General features: G+C 44.1%; 1 protein-coding gene across 1 annotated transcript; it reads right to left on the bottom strand.

The window, feature by feature from the left end:
* Positions 1 to 425: 425 nt before the first annotated feature.
* LOC119321370 lies at positions 426 to 3,143 on the bottom strand. The gene is made up of 3 exons (XM_037595081.1): positions 2,871 to 3,143; positions 917 to 1,047; positions 426 to 821 (listed from the first exon to the last, which is right to left on the bottom strand). The coding sequence occupies exons 1-3, from the start codon at positions 3,141 to 3,143 to the stop codon at positions 701 to 703; spliced, it is 525 nt and encodes a 174-aa protein (XP_037450978.1). The 3' UTR covers positions 426 to 700.
* Positions 3,144 to 24,674: the final 21,531 nt, after the last annotated feature.

Below are 24,674 nucleotides of genomic sequence, written 5' to 3' on the forward strand. Positions count from 1 at the left end.
TGATTCACTGATTACTGCTAGATAAGTGGCCACGGAATGGCCGTTAGACGGCAGTGCCAAGGAATTCCCACTCTTTGCAGCAAAATCTACGTGCTCCTTTCTGTCATTCTGTGCGAGCGATAACTGATACATGGGGCCAAAGCTTATCTCTCTGCCAGCCCCCCACGCGAGTCGACTGTCTAGTTCCTCGTGACCTGCCGGCGCAGAAGATAGTAATGCGCCGCGGATCAGATGCCATTGCTACTGGTGTGGGGAGCACGTACTGGGCCTGCTGCGGCCCGCGGTGCCAGAGAACGTGCGTTGCGTAGCTCTAACGGGAGTCCGATACAGTCCGCGGGATATAAAACTGCGGCGACCCTCAGCGCCAAGGTTCAGGAATCAGGAGCCTTTCCTCACCAGCAGCGTTCCAGACAAAAAAAACCTTGTTCAACACAACAAGAAAACCACGATGGATGGTTGTTTCGATTTCCATTCAAACCAACACCTTGGAAGCAACAAAAGACTTTGTTCCTAATTTTGCCAGATCATCCAACGCCCCCAGCGTCTGGTACAGAAGATCGTTACCCGTCCGCCTCCAAACTGAGTGATCAGAAAACCCAACCAACCAAACTTCGCAACTCAATCAACCAACCACACAGTTCAAGAACCTTCCGTTACCACTGGTCACATGAAGAAGGCCCCTAGATTTTCACGGATGAAGCTAGACGCCCGACTGCCCCTCCGTCGAGGGTTCCCTCTTCTTGTCCGGGCAGAAGACGAAGATGGCACCAGGAATGAGGACGTATGGCAGTCTCTTGTGGAACAGCTCCCTGCGCTCGAAGCTGCAGGTTAAGAAAGACCACACAGCCTGAATATCATAGCATTACATGCGTGCATACGGGTCGTGCATGAAGAAAAAACGAGTTGCTGGCTTTACCGTCTCTCATGTTCTAGCAGAATACCAATATCCTTCTCCATCACGCACAAGTTCTCAGAAAACTTCTCCAGGGCCGCCTCCAGGCGCATGCGTTGGGCCGCCTCCATGCGCATGTGGGCCACGCAGCACGCCTGGATACAAATGAAACTTACACATAAGAGAGCATGCAATGTATCTTATTTGAGTGCCAAAAAATCGCTATATGTCTGCATTCTCAACATTAGCACAGCGCCTCATTACTGAACCATGCGGATGTCAGACACACTGAGAATACTTGCGGTGCCACATTAGCCTTGCTAGCTGCTACAGGTAAGAGTACAGAGTACAACATCAGGCAACAGACAACTATGAGTGGTACCAATGGAAGGCTCAATCCTTATGAAGAAGCTAGTTCTATTACACCAAGCTAAGTCAGTACAAGGTATCCTTAAAAAAAAGTCAGTACAAGGTACCAAGGGAAGGATCAGATTATATACTTATTTGTTATACCTATTGGTCAAACCGTCAAAGCATCCAGTGTGAAGAGCACAAGACCAGTGGACGTATAGTATACTAAGAGAACAAAAGAGCTTAAAATTAGAAGTTTACTAATCACACCAAGCTGTCAAGCAAATAATAATGCCATTTCTGTCAAACCAACATGTCATAACTCTGTCAGTATTTGCAAAAGGGATATTACCAGCGAGCATGTCAAAACTGATGTCATTGCAAACTAAAGCGGTTCAAGGATACTACCTTTTCCCCTTAACAACATGGAAAGCAACTCCCACCCACCAATACAAGCTCTCTAGAGGAATTTCAAGATGTCTTTGCTGAACCAACATGATTGCCTACTGCCTGACAATTTGATCATGCAATTCCTCTAAAACAGGGTGCAGAACCACCTATGTTGAGACCTTATAGTCTCACATCAACAAAAAGGAGAAATGGAAAAAGTTAAACAGCTGTTGGCTTCCTCAATTGTAAGACCTAGTGACATATGCGGCACCTGCACTACTGGTTAGAAAGAAGGACTGCAAGTGGAGATTGTCTACTGATTTTAAGAAACTCAATGACCAAACTGTGAAAAATAAATTTCCTATACCCATCATAGAAGATCTTCTGGATGAACTGCATGGAGCTACTTATTTCTCCAAGCTGGACTTGAGATCAGGGTACCAAATTAGGATGAGGGAGGAAGATGTGCACAAAACTACACCAAGCTAAGTTGGTACCAAGGTACCAAGGGAAGAATCAAACTATATATCTGTTATACCTATTGGTCAAACAGTCAAAGCATCCAGTGTGTGGAGCACAAGAGCAGTGGAAGTACAGTAGTATAATAAGAGAACAAAAGAGCTCAGATTGACAGTTTACTAATCACACCAAGCTGTCAAGCAAATAATAGTGCCATTTCTGTTGAACCAACATGCCAAGCATCCACGCTTACTGTGCTCCTTCCTGCAAGAGCTTAAGAATTTTATTTTTTTTGCTACAAACAGGCCAACACAATGGTGATTCACTGATTCTAACCGTGCAGGTTGTTGTATCGTATCTTGTTGGGAAAATTCCCTGCATTTTTCAACCTTGCAGCAACATGTATCACATGGGTATCCAAACTACTAATTTGACCCAAGAGATCCACCATGCGCATCCGTGTTCACCATAGCACTGAAACCCAGGGAATGCTATGCTACAATCAAACAGAGGAACATTCCGAAGCTCAAACAACTTAAAATTACGTGCTGGATGTCTACAATTTGGATCATACCTACATGGCTCCATGAAACTGAACACGATTGAGTGCACGTGTGATTTTAAGCGAAGGGGGGATGTTTTCTTCCACAGCGGAAGCTAGGGTTGGGTGGTGAGCGTGGATTCACCCAATCCACCGGCGGATCCCTTCCCCTAGGGGATTCTAAACCCAAATGCCAAACAAACCCTAAGGGGCGATTCGCGGAGCGGTGGAAGCTACCTTGGGTTCGACGACCCCCCCAGCCCCAGCACTGAGGAAGCGGGGGCACTCGACGGAGGACTGGGCGGGGCGCCGGGGGAAGGTCCACGCCCGCGGGTTCGATCGGCGGAGGATGGCGGCGGAGGAGCGGAGCAGGGGAGAAGCGATCGGAGTCGCCGGAGGATCGAAGTCGGCGTCGCGGCGTAGGAGCGACCAACGGGGAAATGACCGACTCCTGAATGCTTCCAGAACCTGGGCCACACCCAAAAGCTGGAGGTCCGCGCACCCTCGCATATAATGGGCCGGGCTGTTTAGTCCTCTTTTCCTTTTACGATTTTTGTTAGCAACTAGTAGTTGACTAGCGCTCCTTTGGTAGCCTCACAACGATCAGCGTCACTTGACGCGTTCTCAGCCTTTCACCACGTGTCGTGTTTTAGACGCTCCCTCCGAATTTTGTTTCAATTTTGTATTTTTCCGCACGCGTTTTCGGCTTTTTAAACGATTTTTTCAGTTTTTTTCGACATTATGGTTTTCCACCGGTCTTCCTTAGCTTTTGGATAAAGAAAAATTACTTTTTTTTGCGCGAAAAATGTGTTTCTTTTTTTTTTCTCTTGAGAGTCACGGTTTTGCTTCCGCGAGAGGCATGGTTTTGCTTTTGTGAGAGTCACGGCCGTGCCTCTCGGAAACGGAAAAAAACGCGTTTTTTTTCTTTCGCGAGAGTCACGGTTTGCTTCCATGAGAGGCACGGTTGTGCTTTCGCGAGAATCAAGGCCGTGCCTCTCTAAAACGGAAAAAAAATATGTTTTCTGTTTTTTTTCCTTCCGCGAGAGTCAGAGTTTGCTTCCACGAGAAGCACGGATATGCTTTCGCGAGAGTCACGGCCGTGCCTCTCAGAAACAAAAAAATATGTTTCTTTTTTTTCCTTCGTGAGAGTCACGGTTTTACTTCCGCAAGAGGCACGGTTGTGATTTCGTGAGAGGTACGGGCGTGCCTCTTTCAGAAAGGAAAAAAACCGTGCTCCCTGTTCGGTTTTTTCATCTATTTTTTTATGAAAAAAAGTTTGTCAAAACCTATAAACATAGGATCTAGTTTTGAAGATCTCGACGCGAGGAATCCAACGGTGAAAGCGGTTCGAGATTTGGACGCACGGTTTAAGAGAAAAAATATTTTGAATAAACGGATCTCCGAAAAAGGGGAAGTTGGAGTGATCTTTGCAATGAGTACTCCTCAATTAGTGTTTTCGGTTATGTTTCCTTTTTCTTTTCCTTTTCCATAATTTTTTTGTTGGGGGAATTCCGCACAACTACCTCCTCTCATTTTCCAGGACCCCCCACATGAAAATTCACCTAGCTAACTCACACATAGTTGCCATGACAAAAGAACTTGGAGGTTTAGGCGTCCAAAATATCCAAGATTTGAACATATGTATGTTAGGGAGAATTTGAAAAACTATTGTTGATATCAGGTACAATCCCTCCGCCAACTCTATTTGGCGCTTAAAGCGTGAGTTACAGACTTATCTGGTAACTCGTGCCCATGCCCAAATCCCTCACTAGCATAATGGGTTGGCCCATCTTACGCACTTAGTGGGAAACTCGTCCCGGGTTTGGGAAGCTTTCGATGTTTTTTTAATTTTTGTTTCTAGTTTTCCTAGACCAGGTCTTTCGTCCATTTTTATGTTTTCCATTTTTATTCATTTTCCTTATTTAAATGGGCAAAAAATTATCAAATTCATTTTTCCCAGATTTTGTTAATATTTTCTAATTTTAGAACATTTCTCAAATTTGTCAACTTTTCCCAAAATTTGGTGAATTCTTTTAAAATTTTAAACCTTTTCAAATCCACATTTTTTCCAAAAAAAATCCAGACTTGTAACTTTTTTGAACTTTTTTTTACTTTTTTCTAAAGTCAATGGTCAACTAGTAAAGGGTCAACCTGTGAACCGAGCTACGAGCAAGCGAGCATATGGATGGAAAGGATAGAAAGGTCCTAGTCAGTGCTTCATGTGCCAGGAAGTGAAACCAACGCTCACACATGCGCTCTTTTGGGCCAGCCCATTAAGAAACCATCACATGAAAGCACCGACTAGGACCTCTCTATCCCTCCCCTAACATCCTTTGTGTTTAAGGCTTCAAGCAGCTAGGTCCTCTACCTTCTAGAAAGTGGTAGCATGGGCCAACAAGGTTGTGAAATTTGGGTATAAATGGTCTGTAGGTGATGGAACTAGAATTAGATTTTGGGAGGATAAATGGTTTGCCCCCCCTCTCCATTCCATATTGAGGTTTGTACCACACCTATAGAGAACAAGGAAATCCATTAGGCAAATATGCCACACAGAGGCCTCGTTGCTTTCCTTTAGTACATCATTTTACAGCTGATATGATGAACCTTTTGTTCGAACATGAACATGTCACGTGTATCCTCGATGCCGAGGGTGATACACTGTAGCTCACGTCGAAGCAAATCCGATCGACAGCGCGATACGCAGAACAACTAGCAGATGCTTTTGTAGACCCGAAACCCCACATGTCCGAGAGGGACCCTGTCGGGGATATACCCCGCGGTATGACCCGGCCGGAAGTATGACCCGGCCGGACTTGGCGCTTCACCGATGACCCGCTGGAAGACTGGCGACTCACGGGTCTGGCGGCTCACGGATCAGACGACTCACGAGCCTGGCGACTCACGGATGGCCCTAACGGCGGGTCAGATAGAAGACTAGGGCCAAGGCCTAGAAGGCCGCCTCATGTTATGTTGGGCCGGCTTAAGAGGAAAGGGATGATGAATATTTCCTTTACAAGGAAGCAAGACCTGGACTTGTATTCAAGTTGTAAGAAAAGATAGACTAGTCCTAGTCCTACTAGGACTCCACATGTAACCCGCCCCTCTAACTTATATAAGGAGGGGCAGGGCTCCCCAAGAGGGGGGGGCAAGAAACAATCTTTAGGGCTAGACACAAAGAGCCGGCTTACCGGCGACTCCCTCATGATCATAATGAGACCTAGCCACAAATAGCATGTAGGGTTATTACCGGATGATGTTTCTGTTGGGGAACGTAGTAATTTCAAAAAATTTCCTACGCACATGCAAGATCATGGTGATGGCATAGCAACGAGAGGGGAGAGTGTATGTCCACGTACCCTCGTAGACCGTAAGCGGAAGCGTTATCACAACGCGGTTGATGTAGTCGTACGTCTTCACGATCCGACCGATCCAAGCACCGAACGTACGGGGCCTCCGAGTTCAGCACACGTTCAGCTCGATGACGATCTCCGGCCTCCGATCCAGCCGAGCTCCGGAGATGAGTTCCGTCAGCACGACGGCGTGGTGACGATGATGATGTTCTACCGGCGCAGGGCTTCGCCTAAACTCCGCGACGATATGACCGAGGTGGAATATGGTGGAGGGGGGCACCGCACACGGCTAAGGAACGATCCGTAGATCAACTTGTTGTTGTGTCTAGAGGTGCCCCCCTGCCCCTGTATATAAAGGAGCAAGGGGGAGGGGGTTGGCCGGCCAAGAGGGGCGCGCCAGGAGGAGTCCTCCTCCCACCGGGAGTAGGACTCCCCCCCTTCCTTGTTGGAGTAGGAGAGAAGGAAAGAGGGGGAGAGGAGGAAGGAAAAAGGGGCCGCACCCCTTGTCCAATTTGGACCAGAGGGGGGCTGCGCGCCTCCTTCCTTTCGGCCTCTCTCCTCTATTCCCGTATGGCCCAATAAGGCCCATATACTCCCCGGCGAATTCCCGTAACTCTCCGGTACTCCGAAAAATACCCGAATGACTCGGAACCTTTCCGAACCCCGAATATAGTCGTCCAATATATCGATCTTTACGTCTTGACCATTTTGAGACTCCTCGTCATGTCCCCGATCTCATCCGGGACTCCGAACTCCTTCGGTACATCAAAACTCATAAACTCATAATAAAACTGTCATCGTAACGTTAAGCGTGCGGACCCTACGGGTTCGAGAACTATGTAGACATGACCTAGAACCATTCTCGGTCAATAACCAATAGCGGGACCTGGATGCCCATATTGGTCCCTACATATTCTACGAAGATCTTTATTGGTCAAACCGCATAACAACATACGTTGTTCCCTTTGTCATCGGTATGTTACTTGCCCGAGATTTGATCGTCGGTATCCAATACCTAGTTCAATCTCGTTACCAGCAAGTCTCTTTACTCGTTCTGTAATACATCATCTCATAACTAACTCATTAGTTATAATGCTTGCAATACTTTAGGTGATGAGTATTACCGAGAGGGCCCAGAGATACCTCTCCGACAATCGGAGTGACAAAACCTAATCTTGAATTATGGCAACCCAACATGTACCTTCGGAAACACCTGTAGAGCACCTTTATAATCACCCAGTTACGTTGTGACGTTTGGTAGCACACAAAGTGTTCTTCCGGTAAACGGGAGTTGCACAATCTCATAGTTGCAGGAACTTTGTATAAGTCATGAAGAAAGCAATAGCAGTATACTAAACGATCAAGTGCTAGGCTAACGGAATGGGTCATGTCAATCACATCATTCTTCTAATGATGTGATCCCACTAATCAAATGACAACACATGTCTATGGTTAGGAAACATAACCATCTTTGATTAATGAGCTAGTCAAGTAGAGGCATACTAGTGACTATAATTTTGTCTATGTATTCACACATGTATCATGTTTCCGGTTAATACAATTCTAGCATGAATAATAAACATTTATCATGATATGAGGAAATAAATAATAACTTTATTATTGCCTCTAGGGCATATTTCCTTCAGTCTCCCACTTGCACTAGAGTCAATAATCTAGTTCACATCGCCATGTGATTTAATACCAATATTCATATATGTATATAATTAACACCCATAGTTCACATCTTCATGTGACCAACACCCAAAGGGTTTACTAGAGTCAATAATCTAGCTCACATTGCTATGTGATTAACACCCAAAGAGTACAAAGGTATGATCATGTTTTGCTCGTGAGAGAAGCTTAGTTAACGGTTCTGTCACATTCAGAGCCGCATGTATTTTGCAAATATTCTATGTCTACAATGCTCTGCACGGAGCTACTCTAGCTAATTGCTCCCACTTTCAATACGTATCCAGATTGAGACTTAGAGTCTTCTGGATCGGTGTAAAAGCTTGCATCATTATAACTTCTTACGACGGGCTCTTTTATCACCTCCATAATCGAGAAACATCTCCTTAGTCCTCACTAAGGATATTCTTGACCGCTTTCCAGTGATCTACTATTAGATCAAAATTGTATTCCTTTGCCAAACTCAGAGCAAGGTATACAATATGTCTGGTTCACAGCATAGCATACTTTATAGAACCTATGACTGAGGCATAGGGAATGACTTTTCATTCTCTTTCTATTTTCTGTCATGGTCAGGTCTTGAGTCTTACTCAATTTCACACCTTGCAACACAGGCAAGAACTCCTTCTTTGTCTGTTCCATTTTGAACTATTTTCAAAAATTTATCAAGGTATGTATTCATTGAAAAATCTTATCAAGCGTCTTGATCTATCTATATAGATCTTGATGCTCAATGTGTAAGTAGCTTTGCCGAGGTCTTTCTTTGAAAGAACTTCTTTCAAACACTCCTTTATGCTTTGCAGAATAATTCTACATTATTTCCGATCAACAATATGTCATTCACATATACTTATCAGAAATGTTGTAGTGCTCCCACTGACTTTCTTGTAAATACAGGCTTCACCGTAAGTCTGTACAAAACTATATGCTTTGATCAACTTATCAAAGCGTATATTCCAACTCTGAGATGCTTGCACCAGTCCATAGATGGATCGCTGGAGCTTGCACATTTTGTTAGCACCTTTAGGATTGACAAAACCTTCTGGTTGCATCATATACAACTTTTCTTTAAGAAAACCATTAAGGAATGTAGTTTTGACATCCATTTGCCAGATTTCATAAAATGTGGCAATTGCTAACATGATTCGGACAGACTTAAGCATCGCTACAGTTGAGAAAATCTCATTGTAGTCAACACCTTGAACTTGTCAAAAACCTTTTTGCGACAAGTCGAGCTTTGTAGATAGTAACACTACTATCAACGTCCGTCTTCCTCTTGAAGATCCATTTATTTCTTATGGTTTGCCGATCATCGGGCAAGTCCACCAAAGTCCACACTTTGTTCTCATACATGGATCTTATCTCAGATTTCATGGCCTCCAGCCATTTTGCGGAATCTGGGCTCATCATCGCTTCCTCATAGTTCGTAGGTTTATCATGGTCTAGTAACATGATTTTCAGAACAGGATTACCGTACCACTCTGGTGCGGACCGTACTCTGGAAGACCTACGAGGTTCTGTAGTAACTTGATCTGAAGTTTCATGATCATCATCATTAGCTTCCTCACTAATTGGTGTAGGAATCACTGGAACTCATTTCAGTGATGAACTATTTTCCAATTAGAGGAGAAGGTACAGTTACCTCATCAAGTTATACTTTCCTCCCACTCACTTCTTTCGAGAGAAACTCCTTCTCTAGAAAGGATCCATTCTTAGCAATGAATGTTTTGCCTTCGGATCTGTGATAGAAGGTGTACCCAACAGTTTCCTTTGGGTATTCTATGAAGACGCACTTCTCCGATTTGGGTTCGAGCTTATCAGGTTGAAAACCTTTTTCATATAAGCATCGCAACTCCAAACTTTAAGAAATGACAGCTTAGGTTTACTGCTAAACCATAGTTCATACAGTGTCGTCTCAACGGATTTAGATGGTGCCCTTTTAACGTGAATGTAGCTGTCTCTAATGCATAACCCAAAAACAATAGTGGTACATTAGGAAGAGACATCATAGATCGCACCATATCCAATAAAGTGCGGTTACGACATTCGGACACACCATAACATTGTGGTGTTCCAGGTGGCGTGAACTGTGAAACTATTCCACATTGTTTTATATGAAGGCCAAACTCGTAACTCAAATATTCTCCTCCACGATCAGATCGCAGAAACTTTATTTTCTTGTTACGATGATTTTCCACTTCACTCTGAAATTCTTTGAACCTTTCAACTATTTCAGACTTATGTTTCATCAAATAGATATACCCATATCTGCTTAAATCATCTGTGAAGGTCAGAAAATAACGATACCCACCACGAGCCTTAATACTCATTGGTCTGCATACATCAGTATGTATTATTTCCAACAAGTTTGTTGCTCGTTCCATTGTTCCGAAGAACGGAGTTTTAGTCATCTTGCCCAAAAGGCACGGTTCGCAAGCATCAAATGATTCATAACCAAGTGATTCCAAAAATCCATCTTTATAGAGTTTCTTCATGCGCTTTATACCGATATGACCCAAACGGCAGTGCCACAAATAAGTTGCACTATCATTATTAACTTTGCATCTTTTGGCATCAATATTACGAATATGTGTATCACTACGATCGAGATCCAATAAACTATTTTCATTGGGTGTATGACCATTGAAGGTTTTATTCATGTAAACAGAACAACAATTATTCTCTGACTTTAAATGAATAACCGTATTGCAATAAACATGATCAAATCATATTCATGCTCAACGCAAACGCTAAATAACATTTATTTAGGTTTAACACTTATCCCGAAAGTTTAGGGAGTGAACGATGATGATCATATCAATCTTGGAACTACTTCCAACACTCATCGTCACTTTCCCTTCAACTAGTCTCTGTTTATTCTGTAACTCCTGTTTCGAGTTACTAATCTTAGCAACCGAACAAGTATCAAATACTCAGGGGCTACTATAAACACTAGTAAGGCACATATCAAGAACCTGTATATCAAATATACCTTTGTTCACTTTGCCATCCTTCTTATCCACCAAATGTTCAGGGCATTTCCGCTTCCAGTGACCATTTCCTTTGCAGTGTAGGCACTCAGTTTCAGGCTATGGTCCAGCTTTGGGCTTCTTCGCAGGAGTGACAACTTGCTTGTCTTTCCACTTGAAGTTCCCTTTCTTTCCCTTTGCCCTTTTCTTGAAACTAGTGGTCTTGTCAATCATCAACACTTGATGCTCTTTCTTGATTTCTACCTTCGTCGATTTCAATATCACGAAGAGCTTGGGAATCGTTTTGGTCATCCCTTGCATACTATAGTTCATCACGAAGTTCTAGTAACTTAGTGATGGTGACTAGAGAATTCTGTCAATCACTATCTTATCTGGAAGATTAACTCCCACTTGATTCAAGCGATTGAAGTACCCAGACAATCTGAGCACATGCTCACTAGTTGAGCGATTCTCCTCCATCTTTTAGCTATAGAACTTGTTGGAGACTTCATATCTCTCAACTCAGGTATTTGCTTGAAATATTAACTTCAATTCCTGGAACATCTCATATGGTCCATGACGTTCAAAACGTCTTTGAAGTCCCGATTCTAAGCCGTTAAGCATGGTGCACTAAACTATCAAGTAGTCATTATATTGAGCTAGCCAAACGTTCATAACGTCTGCATCTGCTCCTGCAATAGGTCTGTCACCTAGCGGTGCATTAAGGACATAATTCTTCTGTGCAGCAATGAGGATAAACCTCAGATCGCGGATCCAATCCGCATCATTGCTACTAACATTTTCAACACAATTTTCTCTAGGAACATATCAAAATAAACATATGAAAGCAACAACGCAAGTTATTGATCTTACAACATAATTTGCAAAATACTACCAGGACTAAGTTCATGATAAATTTAAGTTCAATTAATCATATTACTTAAAAACTCCCACTTAGACAGACATCTCTCTAGTCATCTAAGTGATCACGTGATCCAAATCAACTAAACCATAACCGATCATCACGTGAGATGGAGTAGTTTTCAATGGTGAACATCACTATGTTGATCATATCTACTATATGATTCACGCTCGACCTTTCGGTCTCCGTGTTCCGAGGCCATATCTGCATATGCTAGGCTCGTCAAGTTTAACCTGAGTATTCTGCGTGTGCAAAACTGGCTTGCACCCGTTGTAGATGGACGTAAAGCTTATCACACCCGATCATCACGTGGTGTCTGGGCACGACGAACTTTGGCAACGGTGCATACTCAGGGAGAACACTTCTTGATAATTTTAGTGAGAGATCATCTTAAAATGCTACCGTCAATCAAAGCAAGATAAGATGCATAAAGGATAAACATCACATGCAATCAATATAAGTGATATGATATGGCCATCATCATCTTGTGCTTGTGATCTCCATCTCCGAAGCACCGTCGTGATCACCATCGTCACCGGCGCGACACCTTGATCTCCATTGTAGCATCGTTGTCGTTACGCCATCTATTGCTTCTATGACTATCGCTACCGCTTAGTGATAAAGTAAAGCAATTACAGGGCGTTTGCATTTCATACAATAAAGCGACAACCATATGGCTCCTGCCAGTTGCCGATAACTTCGGTTACAAAACATGATTATCTCATACAATAAAATATAGCATCACGTCTTGACCATATCACATCACAACATGCCCTGCAAAAACAAGTTAGACGTCCTCTACTTTGTTGTTGCAAATTTTACGTGGCTGCTACGGGCTTAGCAAGAACCGTTCTTACCTACGCATCAAAAACCACAACGATAGTTCGTCAAGTTGGTGCTGTTTTAACCTTCGCAAGGACCGGTCGTAGCCACACTCGATTCAGCTAAAGTGAGAGAGACAGACACCCGCCAGCCACCTTTAAGCACGAGTGCTCATAACGGTGAAACCAGTCTCGCGTAAGCGTACACGTAATGTCGGTCCGGGCCGCTTCATCTCACAATACCGCCGAACCAAAGTATGACATGCTGGTAAGCAGTATGACTTGTATCGCCCACAACTCACTTGTGTTCTACTCGTGCATATAACATCAACGCATAAAACCTAGGCTCGGATGCCACTGTTGGGGAACGTAGTAATTTCAAAAAAAATTCCTACGCACACGCAAGATCATGGTGATGGCATAGCAACGAGAGGGGAGAGTGTATGTCCACATACCCTCGTAGACTGTAAGCGAAAGCGTTATCACAACGCGATTGATGTAGTCGTACGTCTTCACGATCCGACCGATCCAAGCACCGAACGTACGGGGCCTCCGAGTTCAGCACACGTTCAGCTCGATGACGATCTCCGGCCTCCGATCCAGCTGAGCTCCGGAGATGAGTTCCGTCAGCACGACGGCGTGGTGACGATGATGATGTTCTACCGGCGCAGGGCTTCGCCTAAACTCCGCGACGATATGACCGAGGTGGAATATGGTGGAGGGGGGCACCGCACACGGCTAAGGAACGATCCGTAGATCAACTTGTTGTTGTATCTAGAGGTGCCCCCCTGCCCCTGTATATAAAGGAGCAAGGGGGAGGGGGCGGCCGGCCAAGAGGGGCGCGCCAGGAGGAGTCCTCCTCCCACCGGGAGTAGGACTCCCCCCCTTCCTTGTTGGAGTAGGAGAGAAGGAAAGAGGGGGAGAGGAGGAAGGAAAAAGGGGCCGCACCCCTTGTCCAATTCGGACCAGAGGGGGGCTGCGCGCCTCCTTCCTTTCGGCCTCTCTCCTCTATTCCCGTATGGCCCAATAAGGCCCATATACTCCCCGGCGAATTCCCGTAACTCTTCGGTACTCCGAAAAATACCCGAATGACTCGGAACCTTTCCGAACTCCGAATATAGTCGTCCAATATATCGATCTTTACGTCTCGACCATTTCGAGACTCCTCGTCATGTCCCCGATCTCATCCGGGACTCCGAACTCCTTCGGTACATCAAAACTCATAAACTCATAATAAAACTATCACCGTAACGTTAAGTGTGCGGACCCTACGGGTTCGAGAACTATGTAGACATGACCTAGAACCATTCTCGGTCAATAACCAATAGCGGGACCTGGATGCCCATATTGATTCCTACATATACTACGAAGATCTTTATCGGTCAAACCGCATACAACATACGTTGTTCCCTTTGTCATCGGTATGTTACTTGCCCGAGATTTGATCGTCGGTATCCAATACCTAGTTCAATCTCGTTACCAGCAAGTCTCTTTACTCGTTCTGTAATACATCATCTCATAACTAACTCATTAGTTATAATGCTTGCAAGGCTTTAGGTGATGAGTATTACCGAGAGGGCCCAGAGATACTTCTCTGACAATCAGAGTGACAAAACCTAATCTTGAATTATGCCAACCCAACATGTACCTTCGGAAACACCTGTAGAGCACCTTTATAATCACCCAGTTACATTGTGACGTTTGGTAGCACACAAAGTGTTCTTCCGGTAAACGGGAGTTGCACAATCTCATAGTTGCAGGAACTTTGTATAAGTCATGAAGAAAGCAATAGCAGTATACTAAACGATCAAGTGCTAGGCTAACGGAATGGGTCATGTCAATCACATCATTCTTCTAATGATGTGATCCCACTAATCAAATGACAACACATGTCTATGGTTAGGAAACATAACCATCTTTGATTAATGAGCTAGTCAAGTAGAGGCATACTAGTGACTATAGTTTTGTCTATGTATTCACACATGTATCATGTTTCCGGTTAATACAATTCTAGCATGAATAATAAACATTTATCATGATATGAGGAAATAAATAATAACTTTATTATTGCCTCTAGGGCATATTTCCTTCAGTTTCCCGGGGCCTGAAGCTGTCTAAACCCTTGTCTTGTGTTGCGTCTCTCGATTCCGCTCAACCCCTCTCAAGCTAATACATAGATGCGTTGGCCTCACGACTAAGTCCTTACACTAGGACATCTGCCGTGGCAATTCCACGATAGTTGGCGCCCACCGTGGGGCTCGCGCACGGTGGTGTTGAGTTCTTGGAGGGAGATCTTCAAGGGATCGAGGAGCTTGTGATCGGCCGGATCAAGGAGAGCCAACGTGAGAAGGATCTATATCGACTCCGTGTTCATCAGTCGAGATTGAAAGGAAAAAAAAGTTTTAGGGCTCAGCTCTAATTACATGCCGCAGGCAGCCGCGTCCGGAGGCATCTTGCGTTTCCTACTGTCCAATCACCCGAAGGTCACATGGAATTTGTACATCAGTTAAATCCCTCATGCAATACAAGCACTGGGTGAATTCTTGGTACGTTGGATTTATTTACTCGACGGATGCTTGAAACAACAACAATTTTTTTTCATCGGATCGTAGTAAAAGACGATTCACGTGAAGGGCCAGCAGTGATGTTTGCAATGCGCAAAACTGCGCCGGGTCATCTCCATGAAGCAGAATCAGTGAAGACCCGCAGAGACCCGGTCTCAGCTCCAAAAAGCAAGTTTTATGGGTACATCATGGATTCCCAGGGGATTTTTCCTTCTTTACTCAAGAATATGTGGACAACAAGACAAACCACTACGTGGAGGAGGGAGGCTACCCTAATTCATACCATCATTACTAATCGGACTTTATATGAAAGAAAAAGGAGAAGGGAAGGAGACGACGACAAGGATTCCAACGGGAGTCAATCGAGTTGACCGTCACCCGGAAACGAACGGAGACACGGCCTCCGCTGATGCACGACCACTACTGCGGCCAGATTGCCGTGGGCCTCGACCACAGCCGCGCCTGGCTGATTCCGCTGCCACTTCTGCCTGTGCCGAGCTGCCAGTGCGCTTCGCCTCCTCCGAGCCGCCAGTGCGCCTTGCTGCCACCGACGACCTCGCCCCGAGCCGGCTGCTTCACCTCCCGCCGCGCTCACACCAGCTGCCATCCAGGCGTTCCATTGCTTGATGGAGAAAAGAAAGGCAAAGGAGGAACGGTCATGTAGAAGCCAATCATCAGTAGCAGTCCGTCAAGCGTGGAAAGGGCAGTAACAGAGGCGTCGCGCATTAAAAAAAAATCATCAGCGGTAGCCCACAACGTCCCGGTTGTTTACATGGTTTGCTGGCCACTGCCACTTCCACTTTCAGATACAGAAGGAGTCAGCATAATTTCTGTTTATCACTTCTCCTCAAAGCTCAATATCCAAGGAGATAGCAACGGGAGTAGTACTACTCTAGTGCCAAAGTGTTATCCAACAATATCCAACATTATTTAACACGAGTATCCACGATTATCCGACAAAAAATACCAGGTGCTATCTTTTTTATATATGTTACCAGTGCATATTAAATTGTTTGAGAGCAATTACTCTGGTCTGTTCTATTTTTTTGCAGGACTATTATTCGTTACAAAGGTGTCGCAAAGGGACATGCACCAATATTATTTTTTGCACTAGCGCGGATGAGAGAGTGGTCACCCCTGCTACATCAACGCACACGGTTGACTCGTCGTCCGCGCCCGCGGCCGATTCGCACGCGTCTGCGCCGCTTCCAATGCGGCGGTCGACTCGCTCGTCCGCACCGGCTTACAACGCCGCAGCCGACTCATTTACTGTCCGGACGAGTCAGGTGGTATCCATCTAAAATATATTTTATTGGCACATGTTGTTTTTGTCAAAGAACAAGTTTATTTTTGCCTTGGTCTGCAATATTGTTTATGCAGGGCAATTTTTTATGACAAAAAGTGATATTATACTGCGGATATGGAGGTACACCAACATCTTTTAGCTAGGTGGTCGTCGTTACTCAACGGACTCCCGCACCGGCTTACAACGCCGTGGCCGTCTCTCGCAACCACGCCGGCTTACAACAAGGAGGACAACTTGCCCGTCCACACCGGCTTACAACGCCACGGCTGGTTCATCTGTCTATGCCGCCTCTGATATTACGGTCGTCTTTACCGTCCTTCTCTCGCGGCCTGGTCTATATCGACACACCGAGCCGCACTTGTCTGGATGAGCTGTTTATTGAGTATGAGCAAGTCACTACTTGGGAAGCTCGGTTTTCTTTCAACAAATTAAAGGCAAATTATCATATATTATCAGCCGCCGTCTGCACTGGATGGTTCAATGGGCAGGTGCACAAGTCGCCGCCACTAAAATTTGGTTAACTTCAAACAGCCAGTTGGAAGGAGCCATTGGCCGAGTTGCTGACATGGCTCATACGGGATCATTTATAACCCGCCGCGGTCACCTCAACATTCTGTGGATTCACATCGCGCTATCAACGCCAATGATGTATACCTTCTGCTATGGTCAAATATGGAGAATCTCAAGCCAACTCCTCGAGTCGTCTTGAGACTCGGGGGCTACAATGGTATGACTCGGCAAAATTAGCCGGTTTCAATGAATTCAAGAACTCCGGGTCATTGAAGGGAAAAATTACAGGCCCCGGAGATTACTGCTAGATCGATGAAAATTTAAAAGCCGTCAGAAGATTTCCGGCTCAAAATAAGGACTCTGGTTTAAAATCCGGTTCAAGAGACATCTTTCTCCCACAAAGCACTGAAGCTCTCAAATCCGGTTCAAAAGCCGGCCCAGGGTAAATTTGTCCCTCACAAATTTTTGAAGCTCTCAAATCCGGTTCAAAATCTGGCTCAAGGTAAATTTGTCCCTCACAAATTTTTGAAGCTTTCAAATCCGGTTTAAAGTTCCGGTTCAAAAAGAATTAATCTCTTGCAAGTTCGAGTTCTAAGAAAAATTAAAGGTTGCCAAAAAGAACTTGCTGCCATGATGCAAGGTTCAAACATAGGTATCCTGCCTTACGGCTTATCTTATTATGGTCACTTGGGGGCTTCCTGCTCATCGAGCATAGCTATCGGTACCCTCTTGATCGGTGTAATGCTAATATATGGTCACTTGGGGGCTTCCTGTTCAAACATAGGTCGTATTCGAACCAAAGAGAACATAGCTGTCAAAACCCTTTTGATCGGCACATTGCCAAACTCACTAGGGGGCTTCTTGATCGTATCCGAATCATAGCTTAACCTATTTTGGGTCCCACGTGGATCGTATTCAAATCAGCGTCGTTAAACAACTCTCAAGGTCATTTGGGGGCTTCCTGTTCAAACATAGGTCGTATTCGAACCAAAGAGAACATAGCTGTCGGTTGATCGGCAACGCCAAAGCCATTGGGGGCTATATGATCATATTCGAATCTTAGCTCAACCCCTTTGGAACGGTTTTCTGATCATATACGAATCAGAAGCCTTAAGTTTTTTAAGTCTTTTTTGTGAACAATTTTGGGTTTGACTTGAGACCTTTTTTGGATTATATCTCAAATGTATATAAGTGTTTATGCTTAACCCGACTTGACTTTTGACTATAAGTCGCCAGCTTATGACAATCATCATCTATGTGGAAGCATTGGCTTCTAAAGATTGGGTTATCACCCTTACTACACAGATCATGTAAACCGGCAGTACAAATTCAATATCACAGTGGTTATATGTGAGGTATTATGACCCGCCCTGAGGTAAACCGCCAAGGGTTCTTGTGATCTACTTGTGTGCAGGGTAAGACTACATTTGGGTGGTTACCCGCCCTGGCCCTTGACGTTAAGTCGCCGGGGCATATGATGTTTAAACTCTGTGCAGGATTTGCAGAATTATGACTTATATAAATGCTTTAGTCCAAGCTCATCAGTGAAATTGGTGTCTCAAAAGGGTAATCAATTATTGATTTTCTCAAGGTCTATAGGCCACCGGGTTACAAAAATTCCAGCTTACAATGAATGCGCATTAAGTTGTCATCGACCAAGAGCCGCCAGGTATTTAAACTCCGGATTTACTTGTCAACCGATGAGGTATTCAAATCTTTAATAGCCAAAACTGGCTGGATTTTCATGATGATATTGAATGATTGAGGTTTTCATACCGGATTATATTATTCAAATCTCGAATAGCCAACATGGCTGGATTTCTATTGTGATTATCAATAACCAGTGTTATGATTGAGGTTTTCAAAGTCGCTTTAGCGCAACGGCTATTATTTTTATCAATGGATATGATTTATTCTACAATGGAAGGAATAGTCCCGAGTCGCTGCAGGCTTACGACCCGGCACTTGGGGGCTATATTATTCAGATTGGGATTATATCAAATATGCAAGTCCCCATGTCACTGCCAGCATGCACCATGGCACTTGGGGGTTAATGCAAAGACAATTTTTTGATCATCTTATTGAAGACCCGACTCATCACATCATAATGAGTCGGCTCTTGGGGGCTACCAATTGCTCATGTCGAAAATTCAAGGTACACAAGCCTTAATCCATTATATTGAAAGATCCACTACTCAGTTGGTAGAGTACAAAGCTCTTAACCTTGTGGACGTGGGTTCAAGCCCCATGGTGGAGATTACATCATATGATGTTATTATCAATCAATCATATACAAAGTCCCAGCTCGGTAATATCTTACTAACCTGGCCCTTGGGGGCTACACGTTGCTGGTCAAGTTTACATGATCATATTTACGAAGTCCCTGCTCATTATTGCATAATGACCCGGCCCTTAAGGGCTACAGTGGTTGAAATTTTTATGAGCATAAGCCAATTACAAGTCCCAAGTTGCTGCAAGCATGACAACCTGACACTTGGGGGCTACAGGTGATATGCATATAAAGGAGTAACATCTTCTAATTCTCAGTTTTTGAGCAAATCAGCAAGATCAATTACATGACCCGGTGTCAACAACAATTATGACCCGGCATCGTCTGTTTTATAATCCGGCAATTTTGGTGATGATAAACCGGTAAGTGTTACATCTTCAAGCCGGTTGAAAGTCAGATGAGTATTTCAATACCAATATTTTTAAGCCGGTGTTTTGGAGGCCGACTCAAGTGAATTACCTCTTACTATATTTTTCTACAAAAAGACCAATGTCAGCAAATTGATTATGAAGCTGGCCTGTTAACCCGGATTTTTTAAAGAAAGAAGTATCTGGATTTTTTGCATTGACAAAGTTGAAGAATATCTGTTAAAGAAGATTTTTCTATGAGGTTATGGACATATTTATATCAACAAGGAAATGACAAGGACTTAAAGATGTTCAAGTGCCAGCTTACAAGAATATTTAACTCAGAGCGCAACCTGCCAAAATTTGTTCTTGAGTTATTTTGCAGGATCAGTTTAACATGGATAAATCCAAATTAAACTAGGGCTAATGTCGGGGATATACCCCACGGTATGACCCGGCCGGAAGTATGACCCGGCCGGACTTGGCGCTTCACCGATGACCCGCTGGAAGACTGGCGACTCACGGGTCTAGCGGCTCACGGATCAGACGACTCACGAGCCTGGCGACTCACGGATGGCCCTAACGGCGGGTCAGATAGAAGACTAGGCCCAAGGCCTAGAAGGTCGGCTCATGTTATGTTGGGCCGGCTTAAGAGGAAAGGGATGATGAATATTTCCTTTACAAGGAAGCAAGACCCGGACTTGTATTCAGCTTGTAAGAAAAGATAGACTAGTCCTAATCCTACTAGGACTCCACATGTAACCCGCCCCTCTAACTTATATAAGGAGGGGCAGGGCTCCCCAAGAGGGGGGCAAGAAACAATCTTTAGGGCTAGACACAAAGAGCCGGCTTACCGGCGACTCCCTCATGATCATAATGAGACCTAGCCACAAACAGCATGTAGGGTTATTACCGGATGATGTTTCCCGGGGCCCAAAGCTGTCTAAACCCTTCTCTTGTGTTGCGTCTCTCGATTCCGCTCAACCCCTCTCAAGCTACTACATAGATGCGTTGGCCTCACGACTAAGTCCTTACACTAGGACATCTGCCTTGACAATTCCACGACAGACCCCGTCAGGACGCACAATGACTATGGGTTTCCCTAGGTCGACCTAATCGCCCCTAAGTCCTCATGGTTTCGCTGCCCTCCAAACTTAAAAAAACGACGAAGAATGAGAAGAAAGATACAAGGGTAGGAGATAAAAGGTAGATGAACACGAAAGTGTAATTGATAGATTGGTTCAATTGGTATTGTTAAATCAGCCGTCACCTCTCATCTATTTATGAGGCCTCTGAACTCCTCGTACAAGAAAGTTTCAAATCCCACCCAAATCTTTCCAAATTTAAACGAACTCGAATTTAGGTAAGTCTGAGACATCAATTAGATTTTTGGGTCCCACGGGCCACAAACAACCTCAAATGATGATGAGCTCAAAATCAAATTTAACCAATTTGACGAGGCGGACAACTCTCATGTTGAACATTTTTTGATTCGAGGCCATCTTCAGGGCCGAATCGCTCATGCAAAACAGACAATCAGTGGCGCTAGCCATCACACATCAGCTATATGGGTGTCTGATGGGGCACACCACTTTTTGGCTTGTGGTAGGGTATTGGACTAAGATGATTTTTATATCAAAATCGACCGTTTCGATGTGACGAAGAAAATCTACTTTTTCATATGAGACCATCTTGGAGGCGTAATTGGCCAAATAATACTCGGAATACAAAATCTTAGTACTTCAAGCACAAATTCGGCCCTTTAGATGAGATTGGATGGTGATGACCCAAACATCAAAGTTCTTCATTTCGACGATACGGAACTTTCCCATGTTGAGATTGTTTCAATTTGAGTCCATCTTAATCATGTTTTCGCCGTGCCAAAATCTTGTGTCAACACACGCCCCCCTGTTTTCTGGTAGAGCTTGCGTGCCAGAAAATACTTTGCCCAAGATAATGTTTAAGCAAGACGTCAACACTCCATTGGCTGTGCATGCTAAGGATGATAATTTTTATCGGCCATATGCTTAGGCTTGTTGCTGCTTGGGTAGATCCTTTTCAGATAATAGTTGTCTGAGAACAACCATTATATGTCACAAAGGCCTCCACGTAAGTTTCTCATGTCAATCCCGATGTGGCCTTTGTCAAGGTGTTCTATGGGGATATTCACCTCAAAGGAATACCATCAATTGTTTGGTGACCCAACTCATTATTGATCAAACTACACCATGAAGCCTCCGCGAAACATCGTCTGCCTCCTGACTTGGATCATACAGATAAGAGAAACTTCCCCCCTCGGACATCTAACACACACTAGCTAGATCTGTTAGTGACAGAGTTGACATTGGAGTCAGAGGCAACTTGCCATGGGCCGACTTTAATAGTAATTCGGCTACGAACTCGCTCTACACGAGTCAGCCACACAAAGCATTGGTTGTGATAACCAGATGTATGTTGAATTAACCCGTTTGGCAAGTCAATTGTACTGCTCAGATGTATAGATAATAAAGAAACTCAGAGCATAGATGACATCTGGACACTTACCAAGGTCAATGTTTGAGTGATTCGTCGATGCATATAAATATAACATTTGTTGGATGGTTGGTAACGGATCATCATGAACCTCGATGCACGCAACCCCTGCAGCGACTAAAGGTCCTTTAGCCTGAATAACAAAGTATACTCATCTTAATCATAGCGTACACGCTTTAGTAGGCATGAGGTATTTGAATCCATCTCGTGGAGAAATATGAGAACAATGACGACTCTAGGCGTCGCCGAAACTGAATTTTGAAAATAATCTTCACGACACTTGACTTTGGCATCCAGTGAGTATTGAGTACGGACTGATATATGTGATGACATGCTCCCTTCTTTTGGCCCTCCTGAGTCGACATTGTCGTGCCCCCTGAGTGAAGCTGCCATCATCTGTAACCGAAGGATATGAATGGACAAAGCGACCTTCATCTCGCAAGTCAAATCTTTGGTTGTCTGGATGACTTCTTTTGGATCCTGCAAGTAACCAACAAAAGGAGTCGGACATTATTTGTGCACTAGACCCTCGATTAGTGACCGACTCCATAATTAAGATGACCTTGTCGGTATTGAAGAAGCTGAGCATTGGCTATAGGAGCATAAGATACATCATCATGAACACCATCAACCACATGCCAGATTTGCCAACACAATAAACTCTCAGGGCGATATGCAAATATCGGCCATGTGTCCTCATCTCAAAGGACCTCGGGTATCTGTCCACTAAAGTGTGAATAACCGAAATAAATCAGATGTTTCAGCTAGGGATAAATTCCGTAGCGCCAACTTTGAGGGTACGGTTTAAGAGCATGGATGACACGCCTCCCGGAGTCTCCTATAGTGATATTAAAACCATCGTCTTCCCCTGCCGGCATCACGCTTGTCCTTTACTCATGCGGGCTTCACAATAGGAGTTGGCACATAACTCTCGCCTCAATGACTTCCCTTGGGAACCCATGCTATTGGAAATATGTCCTAGAGGCAATAATATTGTATTATTATATTTCTGTTTTCATAATTAAGAGTTTATATTTCATGCTATAACTACTATGATTCTGGAATATACGATTCAGTGGAAAACTCCTATGCACGTGTGAAAGGATAAATGGTAAAATATAGGTTCCTGGTCTTGCCTCTTAGACTGGCTCAAGTGTTGTTGGTGATCATGTTTCCCGGATTTCAGGATATCGTTAAGTGTAACAATAGTCCTGAAACAACATTGAGAGTATGATGTTAGAAGAACGATCATATTGAATCAACCCAATTTTGTTTGTTATACTTTGAGGTAATATCGTCTAGAATCAATTGCTATAACACGGAGTGTTAGCATGTGTTTTAGTATCTCAGACCATGAGAGCATCTTAGTCACTTCCTACCGTACGGTGGACTTTGGGGTGCGCAAACGTCATATATAACTAGGTGATCATAACGATAACTTACGGGTTCATCAAAAAGTTTGACAAGGGACTGGATAGCTCGAGAGTGGGATTTGCTCCTACGACGATGGAGAGATATTATTAGGGCCCTCTTGGTGTGACGGCATTCATCATCGTCTGGCCAGACAAAGGCCACTACGTCACGGGGATGCCGGAACACTTCAATGAGAAAGAAGAACAACACCGACAACGGGGGCAACGGTATAGTGAGCATGTATATGACTTGGGAGGATGCTGATGCACCTTGGGTGTTGTAAAGTATCATGAAGCAAAGGGATTATCATATGATAACCAAAGGTTCACTCAAATGTCATTCGTGTAATCATATAGGGAGAGATATGAACATCCACGACCCCGTATCGGTCATCGAACGAAGGAGTTCCGTTCATGTCTATGATTTACCAAACCTACGGGGTCACAATCTTAAGGTAATCATGATCTATTGAGTGTTAGTAGGACGAGAGTATTGAGGATTTATTTATTAATATTCAAAATAGTTTCGAAAGGAACCGGGAGCGTTTTGGGGTCACCAGCAGGATTTTAGAATTTATCAGGCAACTAGCAAGATGCCCGTGAGTTGCACGTAACATCAAGATGCATTTGTATGAGTAGTTTATATTGTGAGAGAAAAGGATGAATGAGGGAAGGCCTTATTTGCAAATGTGGAGAGGGGTGTGGGTATCTTTTTGCAAAATTGCCATAGTTTCCTTCCTATCCGTCAGATATAAACCGGACCCCCTATATTGCAGGATGGCAGGCACACCATCATCACCAATTCTGTTTTTTATAAGAGTCGATAGATACCGGGTATTCCTGTTAATTAATATATAGGTGGAAAATGTTTCTAGTGATGTTAAATTATATATAAACCAAGGTAGCTTCCTTCCGGAGATGGTTGTGCAGCATACACTCGGGCCTATCTTTGGTATGTACTAACCAAGGTAGTCTTCTCAAAATCAACCGGGAACTCAGCCCTCTAGATATTCTTGGAGCTACTCAGCAACTAGGATACTCAGTATAGCTGGGGTTCGGTGGCACTAACATACTTGTATCGTCAGGTAACATATATTTGCAACCATTTATCTTGCAATTGTCATGCCCCTCCATATCTAACATGTATGTTTAATTGCATCTCGACTTGGGGTGTCGTAGGATGCAAGGTACATCCTCATTGGCCAGTTTTGTTTGGAGCCTAACCGTGTGGATATGGGAGCGGATGCTGGTTGGACGACCTGTGGTAAAGAACCCCGACTAACCAAACCCACATGAGCATGAAGGGATTCATGATGAAGATCCATATCG

The sequence above is a fragment of the Triticum dicoccoides genome, chromosome 6B (assembly GCF_002162155.2).
Source record: "Triticum dicoccoides isolate Atlit2015 ecotype Zavitan chromosome 6B, WEW_v2.0, whole genome shotgun sequence".
Classification (NCBI taxonomy): Eukaryota; Viridiplantae; Streptophyta; class Magnoliopsida; order Poales; family Poaceae; genus Triticum; species Triticum dicoccoides.

Bases quoted from the DNA above. Each gene is read 5' to 3' on its own strand.
- LOC119321370 (XM_037595081.1), bottom strand. From the start codon at position 3,143: ATGCGAGGGTGCGCGGACCTCCAGCTTTTGGGTGTGGCCCAGGTTCTG. The intron at 1,048-2,870 runs GTAGCTTCCACC...ATTTGTATCCAG, and splicing joins GGGGGGTCGTCGAACCCAAG to GCGTGCTGCGTGGCCCACAT. The intron at 822-916 runs GTAAAGCCAGCA...CTTAACCTGCAG, and splicing joins CTGCTAGAACATGAGAGACG to CTTCGAGCGCAGGGAGCTGT.